This window comes from Sturnus vulgaris, chromosome 20 (genome assembly GCF_052056855.1).
Source record: "Sturnus vulgaris isolate bStuVul1 chromosome 20, bStuVul1.hap1, whole genome shotgun sequence".
NCBI lineage: Eukaryota > Metazoa > Chordata > Aves > Passeriformes > Sturnidae > Sturnus > Sturnus vulgaris.
In genome coordinates this window covers 248905-262774 of record NC_142262.1, presented here as the reverse complement: position 1 = coordinate 262774, position 13870 = coordinate 248905, and the positions used below count along the sequence as shown (strand labels likewise).

The following is a 13870-nucleotide window of genomic DNA, read 5'->3' as shown; positions in this document are numbered from 1 at the left end:
TTGCTAATGCAGACTTTGGAGTTCTCTCCATCGTACCCTAGCACCCTTCACAGCATGCCATGGGATATGCCTCCTCTTGGGTTTGGGCTTTTTTGGAAGACCTCTGTTTTCACTACATGTTTAGAATGAAATGAAACTCAAGCCTGTTTGAGGAGATTCAAGTACACTGGGTTCTTGGGGAGGCCTGATTAATTATCCTCTGCCCTCTGACATAGATGTGCCCTCACTGGAGCATCAGTGGGCAGTGGTCGGGCTCACGGTGCTACCTGCTTCCCAGCAGATGGTCCTGGGCACTTGGGGTCCCTCCCGCAGCACTGGCACCCCCACCCCGCCCTGGGCTGGGGAAAGCTGGAGCCAGGCTCCTTTACTCAGCTGGTTAGGGCTGACCCTGCTCAACTTTCTAAAAGTAGCCAAGGGTCCCACCCACACAACCTCGATCTTTTAATTTCTCAAATTACCCTTTAGTGCCCACAAGTAGAGTGAACATTGCCTTGTAATTTGTGTTGTGCTTTAGACAATTGAGAAGACTCCTGTTCTCAAGTGGCCAGATCCTGGGGGAGGGGTGAGTGGATGGAGGAAGGACATCTGGGTGTTAATTAGGATTGGAAAGAGTGTCTGAGGGGAGAAGAAATGGGCAGCGGGTTCATTCACAGAGCCTGTGGCATTGTTAAGCTGGCAGCTGACTAGGAAGAAATGCTGGATTAACTACCAAATTTTTTCTTCTGTGAGCCTTTTCAGCCACGAGCTGTGTTCTCCCTGCATCTCTTGTTGCCTTCAGTATGTTGTTCTCTGTGTTTGCAAGCTTTGTTCCTTCTAACAGTTTTGGAATTTAGAAAGTTTGACTTGTTTGAGAGCCAGGAGGTGTAACTGCCTCTCATATGCTTGACTCTGTTCATGGTTTGTTTTCACATGCAGGCACAGCTGCTGCTGTGGGCAAAAGAGAGAGAAGCCAGCACAGAACCTTTCCTGAGGAGGGATCCATTATGCTGCCTGCAGAGATGGCAAATGCTCTTGATCTCAGTGGTTGGGGCTCTGATTTGTTTTTTTTAGGTGATCGTGGGTCTTGGTATTGGCTTGTTTTGGTTTGGTTTTTTCATAACTGCAACCACAGTTCTAGGCTAGGCCCAGTTGCACTGGAAGGTTTGCCATCATGACACCGAGCCCTGCAGGCTGGGGCAGCAGGCAGCCAGGCTCTCTGTGCCCTGCTGGGCAGGTGAGAGGGCTGTGTGTGTGCAGCTCAGAGTGCCTGCTCTCAGCTCTGCTATGTAGGGAAAGTTGCCTGTAAATGTATTAAGTACCTTTATTGCAGATGATGCCTACAGAGAACTGCTCTCCTGCATCTGTATGCTCCTGTTGCAGCACAGGCTGATCTCAGGGTGAAGTGTTTACTTACTAAGTGCAAAACCAAAGGGTTTCACTGTTTAAGGGATCTTTCTGCCCACCAGAAACCAGGGTAGAATTTTGAAAGGTGTGCAATGAAACCCTACAGTGGTTTAGTTCGGAGAGCTCAACAGGTCAAAAGACAGTTTGCAAATACTGTCCTTCTGCTCTTTTTCAGGAACCTGGTAAGATAAACAAAGCAATGCATTTAAAGCTAATTGAAGCTGTTTTTTTTTTCTGTAGCTTGTAGAACGTGAGCCTCTTATATGTCACCTAGACCTACTGGAACAACTTCCTGATGGCCCAGAAGAGCTTCCTGATGAATTTTTTGAAGTCACAGTGGATGATGTACGGAAACGTTTGGCACAGCTGCAGAATGAGAGGCAAGTTCCCTTTCTGCTGTGAGTGAGATTTTGTGTGCCCTGTTGTTGAGCAGAGTGACAGTGACCAACAGAGGTTGTTGCATTTTTGGCCAGTAAGAAACACCTTATATTCTAAGTAACTGAGTTAACCTTTTATTAGACCTCATCAGAAAGACCAACTTAGCCACAAGTCAAGACCTGAGAATGTTTGGAATAGTCACACACACACGTAGAAATTATAGAAAGCTGAACTAAAAATGTATTGCACTGTTCAGGTAGCTTGCTTTCGAATATTCATGGTTTTACTTTATCAAACTTCAGTAGAAACTCAGATGAAGAGAAACTGGCCTTCCTGTCACAGCAGCATTTTGCTGTCTGTATGTTCCTTAAATAAATTAACTTCATGAATGTATTTAGTTTCAAGTGGGTCAAAACATTCCTTTAAACATTACAAAAACTCTCCAAGACTGTGAAACAGTCTCCTTTATGCTATAGCCAAGTCCAAGTTGAACTTAGATTTTTTTCCCACAGGCCACTGAGTACACAGAATATGGCCCGAAAATTGCTCTGCTGCTTGTGGGTCTGGAGTATTTAGTGGTACAATTGTAGAGTCATTTGGTTGAGGATTACTGGAATACAGGCCCCCCAAAAAAGACCCAATTTCCAAATTTGCTGATGCTTTCCCCTTACAGCCAGCAATAAAAATAAAGGCAAGTTACACATCAGTTACTCGGATACAAAGAAGGGGTACTAGAGCTGAGCGTGGGCTCTATTGGGTCTAAGCTAATTTCTTTACTTACGGGAAAATATGGAATTATTTTCTTACGTTGTTTCCTCTTAAATACAAGTAGACTTTTATTTTGTACTCACTGTTCCTTTTAATAGCTGTCTACAATGACATTTCTTGAATGATCTGAAACTTTTTTTTTTCCCCTGTTGCTAATACTTCATAATTTTTTGTGCTGGCATTGTTTTTCAAGTTCAGTAGCTCTTCTGCCCCTGTGGAGTAATCATGTCCAACCCTAGTCTCTGCTTTATTGGATTAATAAGTCCATCTCTTCTTGAGTAGTCTAAGCAGACTTTCCTGCCCTCTTAGGATCTTTTCTTGCATCTGCTGTCATGAACTTAGTTTTAAACTAGTACTGTTGCTGATGCTCAGTAGTTTCAGGAGGTGGGGATAATGCTGTGAGAGATGCATCAAGCAGTTGAACAGCTCTCATCAGCCCTGGTTGGGTCTTCTGCTAGCTTAATAAAGTAAAAATGCATTGTAAAATTACAGACAACTTGCCTTCTTCCCATGTCTGTAGGAAACGCCTGGAAGAAGCTCCACTGATGACAAAGGCTTTGAGGGAGTCCCAGCTGAAGGAGAAGTTGGTGCGTTACCCAAAGGTAGTATTTGTTTGTTTTCCAGTCCTTTTGGCTAGTCCAGACTTGGGGATTGAGTGCTTTGGGTTTCAGTTGTGATCAACAGGCCCTTAAGCTACTTATATGAAGATTTTTCAAATTCCCATCCCTATTAATTATTTGTGCGGCTTGCATAACAGTTGTGCCATGTGCAAGCAGCTGTACTGTAATATGGTAATATGGTAATATGGTAATATGGTAATATGGTAATATGGTAATATGGCACTGTTGAGTGACAGGCAGTAGAGTTGCTCTGTTCTCTTCCAGATGTCTCAAAACCTTTCTGTTGTGCACCCATCAGTCTGTATGACTGAGCCTTCCTGCCTTCCTCTCTGTAGACATTTTGTTAGAATCTCATTGAAAGTTAAATGATTCAATGTTACAAGTTAGATTTATTTTACTCTGTAACTCTGATCCTTGTGCAGTTCTCAGGTGAAGTGCTTTCTGACCAAGCTGCAAGTACAAAGGTCAGAGGTATGTCAGGAGCATTCCTACTGCTGTGGACACATTAGAATGCCAATAAACTGTCTGCACCTGTCCACGAGGAACTGTCTTTGTTGTTTGTGCATCATTTACCACAGGCAGCTCCTACTCTCTGAGCAAGTGCTGCTACATTTTACATCATAGTGCTTTGACAGATGAGTTCTCATGCTCCCGTTGGAAGCAAGACAGCCCTTGTTCTCTGAGAAGCTGCACAGCACTGTTAGCCAGGTTGCTCTTCTATTCCTGTAAATACCCTAGATCTCCCCATTTAAAAAAAAAAAAAAAAAAACAACTTGCAGATTCTAAGCCAAGGACAGGTGTTACAGAGCAGTGATAAACCACTGTCCTAATGGGCTTTGTCTCTGCTTTAGGTGGTGTTGAGAGTTTGTTTTCCAGACCGCCATGTTCTACAGGGATTCTTCCATCCCACTGAAACTGGTAAGACTGATCACCCCTTCAGCCTGTGCAGTGTAACTCGTGGCTCCCACCGTGGCAGGAGAGAGCTGTCTGAACAGCTCTTTCTGTTGCCTGGCAAAGTAAACCTGCTCCGAAAAAGCAGCAGTAGGTAGTTGCCCTGTCATTGTAGGGCCCCTGAATGAACTAAGATATTTTGGGCTAGTTAGTTAGCTAAGGGCTACTTGGTGGAGATGGTAAAATACTTGTCCTTGTGTGGACAGGAAGCTGTCCCACTTGCTATCCCTTGTTTGTGTCTAAATGATGTGTTACTGGGATTGCATTTGCAGACTTCCTCTTTGTTAATGCATAAAACGTTTTTGGGGGAAAAACACCACCCCCTTCCCCAATCCAAAACATACCCCAAAAAGCAGGAAGGAGAAAAAAAATCTCTAGCAACTGTACTAAGAGAGGATGTACCTTTATGGCTCGGTCAGTTCACAAAAGGCAATCAGACCATGCACCGAGTAACTCTTACTGTTACTACTGGAGATCCTCTTATTCTCAGCTGCCAGCCATGGTTACCTGCACATTTTTGATAATTTTGTAGGCATCCTTAGATTTTTCCAAGGGACCAGCATGTCAAAGTGATTTGTTTTGTTTGTTTGTTTTTCTACAAGAAATTTGTGATAGCAGCAGTGTACTTTTGGAGGAAAAGGCAATCTCCATACCTTCTAGAGGGCATTTATGCTGTTACAAGTTAGCCTTCTTGCCCAGCATTTGAAGAACCAAATTTAATTTAGCAAACCTTTCTCTCCTTTTTCCACAGTTGGCATTTTGAGAGACTTTGTGAGAAGCCACCTTGCCGATGCAGAGTTGCCATTTTACTTGTGTGAGTGCTGTTGGTAATATTTGGCCTTACTTTACAAAGCCTGTTTCTGGCTGTGGGATGTTGATGCCTGAGATATAACCTGGGAAAGAATGCCTTTCCAAAAACACAGCTTCACAGTGCAGAGAAGATGTAACCTGCTCCCTTAGCCATGTTATGCTTCTCCCTAAGAAGCAGCCTCTGTGGGCATATGAAGGTGTCAGCCCTTCAGAGAGCAGGGATGCCTCCCACACCTGTGTTTGATGTTCTGGTTGCTAGGTGGTCCTGTTTTATAACTTGTTTTTTAACTTCAGTTGTTGCACCTCCCAGAGTCATCTTGAACGATGAAAGTCTGACGCTGTTTGAGGTAAGGACTCACACATGGACTCTGATTTTCTCTGGTTTATGCTCCCCTTAACCCTTCCTCAGGCTTCAGTTACTTTTAAAGGAAGCTGTATAATGCTGTGATCCCAGTAGGCTTCTGCTCAGCCAGGGCTAGTGGAACCAGGTGTTTTGGAGCACAAGCTCTTCACCAGAAGAGGTCCACCTTGTGCAGCAATAGGCAGGGGTGGGATCTGCATTGTTTGGTACATACTCCGTGTATTTAACCTGGAACATTGCAGGAGCTGAGCTGAGTGTGCTCTGTAGCTGGACTAGGATGGTAAGGGATGTGACTCGATGTGGACAGAGAACTGTTTTCCATTTCTACAGTGGGAGCTAGAGGCCATATTAGACAAAAATCTGACCATTTTGAAATCACTATGTGAGAGTCAATGTACAATGAGGAATATGCCTTCTCTTTGTGTAATTTTTCTCTGAAAATACTGAAATACAGGTTTTCAAATTAAAATTCCTTGAGATTTTTTGCAAGTGTCAGATAAGGTGGTCTTGGAAGTCCCTTGCCAGAGAATATTGGCTGTGTAGTTCACACGTGTTAGGAGTGTTTGAGTGATTTTGCCACTGACTTTGCAACAAACTCATTGTGTTTAAAATGTTCTGTCATTCAGAACTGCATGGACCATTCCAGATTGATGCACCAGACATCCTTCAGAGTAAAGGCTCACGCAGCAGCAGTGAGAATTCTTGTTTGATGTCCCTGAGGGAGCAGAAGGGCTGGGGTGGGGAGAGGGATAGAGCAAGGGATTTTCAGGCAGCGTGGTGAATTAGGTAGTGATTAGCATGCCTCGGAAGTTTTTTGCAGTGAAGTTTTCCAAGTTTCTCAACTTCCTGAGTAGGCCATGTGGAAGAAATACACATGCAGATGCTTTTAGGTGATTGAATGTTCAGACTTGTATTTGCCTCCTGTTGATCCTCTGATGCTGGTTCTGGTCTCCCTTGTTAACTTTGGTTTGTTTTCTATAATGTTCTAAATCCTCTGCTTACCTCCATTTACCCCTTGCCTGCCTCCCCCGCCCTGCAGTACTGTTCTTTTATTTTCTCTTTCTCAGTGCACATCTCGTGTTACTCTGGATGTCTCCTGAAACATGACTTTTTCAGTAAAACACCACAGGAATAATTACATCTCATTGTCTTTGAAATAAGAAACTTTATGGCAGGAATTTTGTTCAGTTTGCTGCGTTAAAGCCTTTGTTCTGTACCTGACACCATTACTGCTGCTTGTCATATGTGTGGCCATTTCCCGGTTTCCTAGGTGTGACATTTACTGTGAAATTCATTCTTCGTGGCAGCTCCCTGAAACATGAAAGCATGTTAAATTAGTGCTCTTTAAAGACTTGGAGGTGCCTTACAGCCCAGTTTTAGGGATTTCGTTAGAAATCACAGTTTTGTGAAGAAGCTGGTCGATTTTAGTGTCAAACATCTCCAGTGTGCAGTGGCTTTCCATGGACTGCAGTGCTTGCAGTGGCACATGGCAAAGGTGCAAAGCCTTGACTTTGGTACAGAACACTGGGACCGTTCAAGATGCTATGCTCAAAAGTGGAAAATTATTTTTAGATGGACTGTTTTAAGGAAAGGATTTTTTTCTTATTTCTCATGTCCTCTCTCTCACCATGGAAGAGGAATAATGCTCAACTAAGATAAAGGTTGTCAAATCCAAACTTAATTTAAGATATGTTTTTATTCATGCCATGTGTAATCACACCACAGTCAAATTAAACTAGTGGTTATGTAGAGAATTTGGCTATAGTTAAAGTAAAATTGAGTTTTTAAACACAATCTTAACTATACAGAATCATTACGATTACTTGCAAAATGTGGAAAGCAAGCAAAATCTTTTGCTTAGAATATTTTTTAGGGATTGTCACATGACATTATGAAGAGATGATCACATTAGTTAACAGTTGCCTGACTTTGCATTTTTGGCTTACCCAGCTGGCTCAACATTGGTAAATGTGATGATGTGCAGGGAAAATAATTTGAGCTTCATACTCGGCTTCGTGAGCTCTTTCATTGATCATTAAAGCTTTGGAGCGAAGTCTTAAGGTGATGAAAGCATCAGCTCATTACTGGCTAGCAGTCAAATCGAAAACAACCTCCTTCCACAGGTGAAAAAATAGAGAACGTCGCTGTATATGGACCAGGGTTTGTCTGAATAACATCCAGATCCGGTCTCGCATCTTCAGAAGGAGCTGGTGAAGGTGCAGAGAAGGGGAATGAGGTTCATCAGAGATCTGCATTGTCTCCTATCCAAAGAAAGACTGAGTAGGTTAGGACTTGCCAGTCTGTAAAATATATGACTGGAAAAGGAATAACGTGCCAAGGAGAAGCTGGAATGCATCGAGTTCTTGTTCTCAAGTATGAGTGAGTGGCATCAAGTGAGGCAAGCAGAAGCTGGAATAGATGGAAGAAGGTAGTTGTTTGTGTGTCAGAAAACTGAGGCGTAGAATTCCTTGTCACAGGACACTATACACTAAAAGTATATACTTTGAGACATTTGGACAAGTTCAAGGAAGATATTTAATAAGTGTGTCCTAATATTTAGAAACCTTCTCGGGAACCTTCTAAACTGAAAATCATTGTTAGCTAATCACTTACAAACAAGAATACTGTTTTCTGTCCATCTGGTTTTTGTTCACTGTTAGGGTACTGGGTGGATTGAATGGACTTCTGCTCTGCCTGTGGTTCTTCTGTCCTTGGGAGAGCTGTGTTTAATGCCAGTGGCTGTGTAGCCTATATCCCTTGCTGGGGGCCCTTCAGCCCTTTCAGGTCTTGGTCTGTTATGGTAGGAATAATTCTGTGTGTTTATAAACATTTTACTTGGATGAAGCATCAAACGCAAAAAAGCAATTCCTGATGAGAACTTGTCATGCTGTTCTGGTTACCCAAACTGCTGTCAAAGACCACAGAAGTCTGACCTGTCAGTATGGTGCCTTATCCCAGTTTGGGCTGGCTGATTCTGGGAGAAGCTTTGCTGCCCTTAACCAATGTAAATCCTTATTCCTCTTTAACTTTCACCATGTTAGTGCAGCCCTCTTGCCATTATTTTCCTGCTCGGGTAAGTTTTCCCTTCTGCTGGGGTCTGGGTACCTGGAAGAAAGGGGCTGAAGGGCCTTTGTTCTCTGGAAAGAAGCAGGTGTGGAGATGGCTGCAGCTGTTGTGTCCATCCATGCCTGCTGTGTCCTTGTTGGTGTTTAGAGGAGTCTGTTCCCAGTGGGGCTCGGGGCTCTCAGTAACGATGACCCTGCCCAGAGCAGGAATGAAAGAGGTCATGTTTGTGGTGCTGGGGTAGGAGGGGCTGGGGCTGGGACCTGCTCACTGCTTCTCACATGAGGCTGTGGCCTCCCAAGCTGAGATATCTTCAGAGTGGGAAGAGGTTCGTGTGGGCCAAGGGTCCCCTTGGGCTGCTGTGGAGCAGGCTGCAGTGCCTGACTGTGCCCTGCACGGAGCTGGCGTTTGTGGACACCTTTCCTTTGCATTCATCCTGTGGTCTGTGGAAGGGAAGCATCTTATACTTCAGTTAAAGCTCCCCTTCTGTTCCCTGATCTGAAGGAGGGAGGTGAAAAGACAAAGTTGCTCTGTAAAGGTAGGAGGGAGATGGTTAAAGTACTTTGTAAAATAATGTGGCTTTGGGGCTGGGGAAAAAGGAGCTTTTGCTCTAAGGTGACTTGGCAGTATGCAGCACCCCTGTAGTGAGAGAGCTTGTTCTGGAATAACAGTGTTGTGGTGCACAGGATGTGAGTGTGAATGAAGTGCTGGGGGGTATGCAATTCTTCCAGACATCTCAGGAAAAAGAGAGCTTGAGTAAAGTAGTACAACTAATTGCTCAAGTTTTTTATTGTATCTTTGTTGGGCTTGAAGGATGTGTGAAAAGTTCAGGAGGAAGTTTGTCTTTAGCAGTTATACATCTCTTTAAGGGTTCAGGTAGTTTCATGCAGCTGCCAAAATTCGCCACTTTTGCCCCAAATGCTGCATGTCAGTCACATTAGCTGTGGCCTCTTGGGATGCTTGGCACCTGATGTGCTCCCCTTGCAGAGATGGCTGCACATAATCTTGATTTTTCCAAAGTAGGTACTATCATTGTGTGTCTAGCCGTTCTGGATTCCTTTTCAACATTTAGTTGTCATGTTATCCCATGGTCCTAAGTTAGCAGTAGACTATCCTCCACTCTACAGACTATGTTGGTGTTGGTAAGGAAAAATGGATGATGTTTGAGGCAGTAGTGTGAGCACATTTGAGCATTCAAATATTTATAAATTACTGAAATTTGTGCTGAAGCCAATAGCAGAAGTGTCTGCAGATGGTGAAGTACCATATTACCAATAATTCTGCTCTTTTCACCCTCTCCCTCCATTCAAGCTGACAAGTTTGGCACCACATGCATTACATTTGATCACTTACAATGAAGAGAGAATCTTTACACTGCTAGCAAAACCAGGAAAGAAGACAAATGATGTTGACTTGTTTGCCAAGATACTTGGACTGGAGGAACTGTCTGAAGTGAATTCTCCCAAAATCTGTGTGTATTTACAGTATAGTGAACACACAGATTGGCAGCAATGTGGAGTTTTTGGAACCCATAAAGACTTCAAGGCATTGCTTTGATTTTTTTGTTGTTGCTGTTTTTGCTGGCAGCCTTCTCTTCATGTCCCTTGAAGTATTTTATAATGTTCTGCTCTCCAGAGCTGATCAACCACAGGCTTCCCTGTTGTAGCACTTGGCTTTGGGTTCCTTACAGCTCCAGTGGCTTGTTTGTATTTTTTCTAGGCTGTCTGAGCTTTTCAGAGTTGCTTCTTAGCTTCTTTCTCCTCCCAGAAACAGGCGGTTTTGTAGTGCATTTCTGGGGTGAGTTAGTGGAAAAAAAAAAAAATTGATTGCTGTGTTAATACTAGGAAAGATTTAGCAGAAGGTATTAGTACCAGTCACTGGAAAAGTCGAGGCATCAGAGAGGGCAGGAGGCCATCCTCTGTCTACAGAGGAGCTAAAGGAATCCACAGGCTTCCACATAAATATTTAGATCTTCTAGTCAGATCTTAGAGTGCACTGAGTGTTTCCTCTGTCACATACCGTGAGGCAGAAATCCAGTTGAGCTGTTTGTTGCTTTCTTTGCCTTTGGTTCTCTTTCCATATCCTATTTGTTAATGCCAGTTTGGACAGTATCTCTGGCATGCTTGTTCAGAGAACCTGACTACAACTCAGGCAGTACGAAGCCTTTTCTTTTGGCACGAGTCTGAATGCAATTTCAGAAAAAATTACTTCATCAGAGTCAGTCCATCAGAGGCATTTCCTGTGGCAGGCCTTGTGGTTATTGCACTCAATAGCAAAGAAAGTTGCAATTAATACTGAAATTCATCCAGCACAGAGGATGGCATTTACCTAAAAGTCTTCAGGATTTTATTATCCAGGATTTTATCATCTGACTGCATTTGGTATCAATCTCACCTTCTTTTTTTGTGGTGAGATCTGTTACTTATGCTCACAGAGACTGTCCATGCTTGCCTCATGGTGCTGGCTTTGAGGACAGCTGAGTTCTTTGGTTCCAATGGGAGGCTCCTTGCACAACTGAATTTGGAGTGGAAATCCTGCCCAAAATGTTCACTGCTACTGTCAGTTTTGAAGGCCAGATCTTTCTGATCTCAGTTATCAGTGTCTCAATGAACGTACTTTATTCTTGGATTCCTTTATAAGTAGCCTTCTCAAAACAGTGTTTTTAAATCTTATCTTGGCCTCATGAGTTTAAGGTCCCCTGCCCTAGCTGGATCAGATCTCCTCCATGCTGGCCACAGAATATCCATCTCCTCTGGCAGGTGAAGTCCACATTGGGCAGCTTTGTTTTCAGGTTATAAACATGAACCGCTTGATCTGCCTCTTTCACCATGACTGTGGTGTTTATTTCAGCAGTGCTGTGCAGTGTTGCTTTTGATCCCCTGGCCTTCCCGTTGAATTTTCCAAGAGCTAGTTTATGTGTTTGGGGTGTGTGTACTATGCAGTATTTCATGTTGGTAGCTTGGGTTTCTCCTTCCATGTGCGTGTTCCTTTGAAGTGCTTATTTTCTTATTCATCTTCCTAACATCGGTCTAACAGCAGACCTGTGGCACTCTCATCTTCTCAGATTGTGTAACGGAAAGAATGCTGCTCCTTCTGGCAGCTGCAAGTTCCCTTCAGCAGCAGCCTCTGCCTGCTCTGACAGGGAAGAGAACAACTTCCCAGAATAATGTACATCATCTGCAACGCTCTGTTCTAGAATTTTTTTGCATATGTATGTGTGAGAAAGAGGAAGCATTGAGGTGTTATTTAGGGAGGGTTCTGCCTGAAATATTCTCCATGTTCTAGAGAACAAATTACTAAAACAAAGCAGAAATATCTCTCTGCTGTGTCACAGCTGGATACACAAGGGACTGTTGTTTTAAAGTGGATATTTTTATCATGGAATGTGAGATGCAGCAGCCCCAGTGTAGCACTCCACAGCCAGGATGCCAGGCTGTCACAAACCACGCTCACCACCACAGTGTCCAAGTAACTGTTCACTATCTCAGTAAAACCGGAGTTACTCAGCTGTGTAGTTCCAGACTAAATGTGGCTTTATGAGTAACAGGCTGGTCTTCAGATCTCTGAAATAGAAAGTGTTCATTTAAACTTCTGTAACTGCAACTAAGCAAATGGATGAAGCTGTGTTACATCTTTTTAAAATCTGAGGAGCTGGTCATTTAGAATGATATTTACTAAATGAGGAGGGTAATAGCCAGGATATTGGCTTCCTTTACTCCTTGCCTCAGTGACTTTCTAATCCCTTCAGAAGAAAGCTGTCCTGTGATTATGATCTTGGATGGGGCTCTGGAGACTTGCATGCTTAGTTCTCATTGCTGCTGCTGCCATCCTGTGTGACCTTGAGTAAGTTATCTCTTTAGGTCTCAGTTCTTCATCTGTATAAAAAAGAAAAGCCCACAAAAACCAGAAACCCACAAAAATAAAAACAACCCACAAACTCAAAGTGTTTTTATTTATGTTGCATCTGTATAATTGCACAATGGGATACCATTTTAAGTTGGATGTCTAGGTATTGGTGCAGTAAATCTGACTGTGTGTTGTAAATATGCCTTGGACAGCATGATTTGAACGTTATTGTTCAATAGATTAATAGCATCTATTTCCCCAGTCAGAATGGCAGTTTTTTTGGCTGGAAATGAAAGCAGCAAGGAAGAGAAATGCTGGGTTGGAGTGTGGGTTGGAGTGTAGTAACAGGCTGTTGGCTCAGTCCTGTTGTAGTAATTCTCTGCATGTAAGTGAGTGGAGCTTTTTGAGTTACTTGTTTTGAACATCCTTTGATTATTTTGGTCAATCTGGCGGGCTCAGTGTGATTCTAAAAGTTCTCAAAATCTCTTCTGATTCACAGATGTTTTTACAAGAACCCTATGCAGTGAAGAACTGCTCTTCTAGAAACGTTGGCAGATGCGTTAGAACAGCAGACATTAGAACAGCTGACTTGAGGATACAGTTTTCAGGTGATGGTCTGCCCAGTGTTTGATCATTACATTCGTAGGTGTGTTAAAAAATGCTCACGGCTTTGACTTCGGGCTTGTATGCTTTCATGGGCAGAATCTACTAAAACATTCTCATCTTTATGCCGAGACAGTCCTTGGGCACTGGGATCATTCTACTGCCCTGACTTTTTTTTTTAATGTGAAATTGCTGCTGATTTAAATACTTTCAGATTATAAAAAACTCTGGGACAGCATCAGGTCCTGCCAGTGACTGGTTAGAGAATTCCCAGGTGAGATGTAGCTGGCTGCTTTCTGTGCTGCACCCTCAGGAAGTGCTGCGATTGGAGTGGTACCTGACAATTCCACACAAAGGCAGCTAGACCAAGGGTTCTGTGCATAAGCCAATAGTCTGTTTGAATTGAAGAAAACTTAATGGATAGAGGTTTGGAACGAGGAGACTCCGTGTTGGCTGACTCCGAGGAAAGGATAGGGATGCAGGGAAAGGAGCCATGGGAAGGATGTTGCATACTAGAAGGCTGCTGTCTAGCTCCTTAAAGTTTCTTTCAGTTAAGATTTTGAACTGAAACATTTGGACTGATGTTTTGCCAGCAGTGGAAATGGTTGTGGACGTGGATCCTGAAACTATGAACTATGGTTATTTGATGACCTGTGAGTAAATAGGGTAGAGGTTTATACTGGGGCACAGTCTGTCTATGTGTTTGTTGGTTGAGTGAGTCTGTCTAGCTCTTGGTCTGTGTTTCTCACTCTCTTTCTCTCTTTGTGCCTCACACAGGCCCTGCCATGAATTTTCTCTGACCCCTTGGGGCCATTCCCGCATAAGGCTTTGATGTGTGTGCCCAGAGCTTGATTGACAAGGAAGTTTCAGTGGCAGCAGCAGGGAAACGAAGAGAAAAGGGCAGGGCTTTGAACTAAAGGGCTTTGAGTTCTGAGTTTCTGTGCTTACTTATCTCCTTCAGAATGTTAATTATTTACCAAGATAATTGGTCGGGAGGCAAAAAAAAGAGAGGGGAGGTTATTAAAAAATTCCAACACTAACACACTACAAAAACCTCATTTTCCAACTTGCAGCTGGCATGAAAAGG

General features: G+C 43.2%; 1 protein-coding gene across 3 annotated transcripts in view; it reads left to right on the top strand.

Moving 5' to 3' along the window:
- ASPSCR1 (ASPSCR1 tether for SLC2A4, UBX domain containing) overlaps window positions 1-13870 on the top strand; it is a 35119-nt gene that overhangs the window by 12831 nt on the left and 8418 nt on the right. The window contains exons 8-13 of one of the 3 annotated variants that reach the window (XM_014887498.2): window positions 1624-1763; window positions 3050-3131; window positions 4001-4067; window positions 4852-4914; window positions 5205-5257; window positions 12680-12788. In XM_014887498.2, coding sequence (XP_014742984.2) covers window positions 1624-1763; window positions 3050-3131; window positions 4001-4067; window positions 4852-4914; window positions 5205-5257; window positions 12680-12788 — 514 coding nt within the window. The remainder of the gene's footprint in view (window positions 1-1623; window positions 1764-3049; window positions 3132-4000; window positions 4068-4851; window positions 4915-5204; window positions 5258-12679; window positions 12789-13870) is intronic. The other 2 variants (XM_014887495.2, XM_088176608.1) reach the window with 2 other exon arrangements.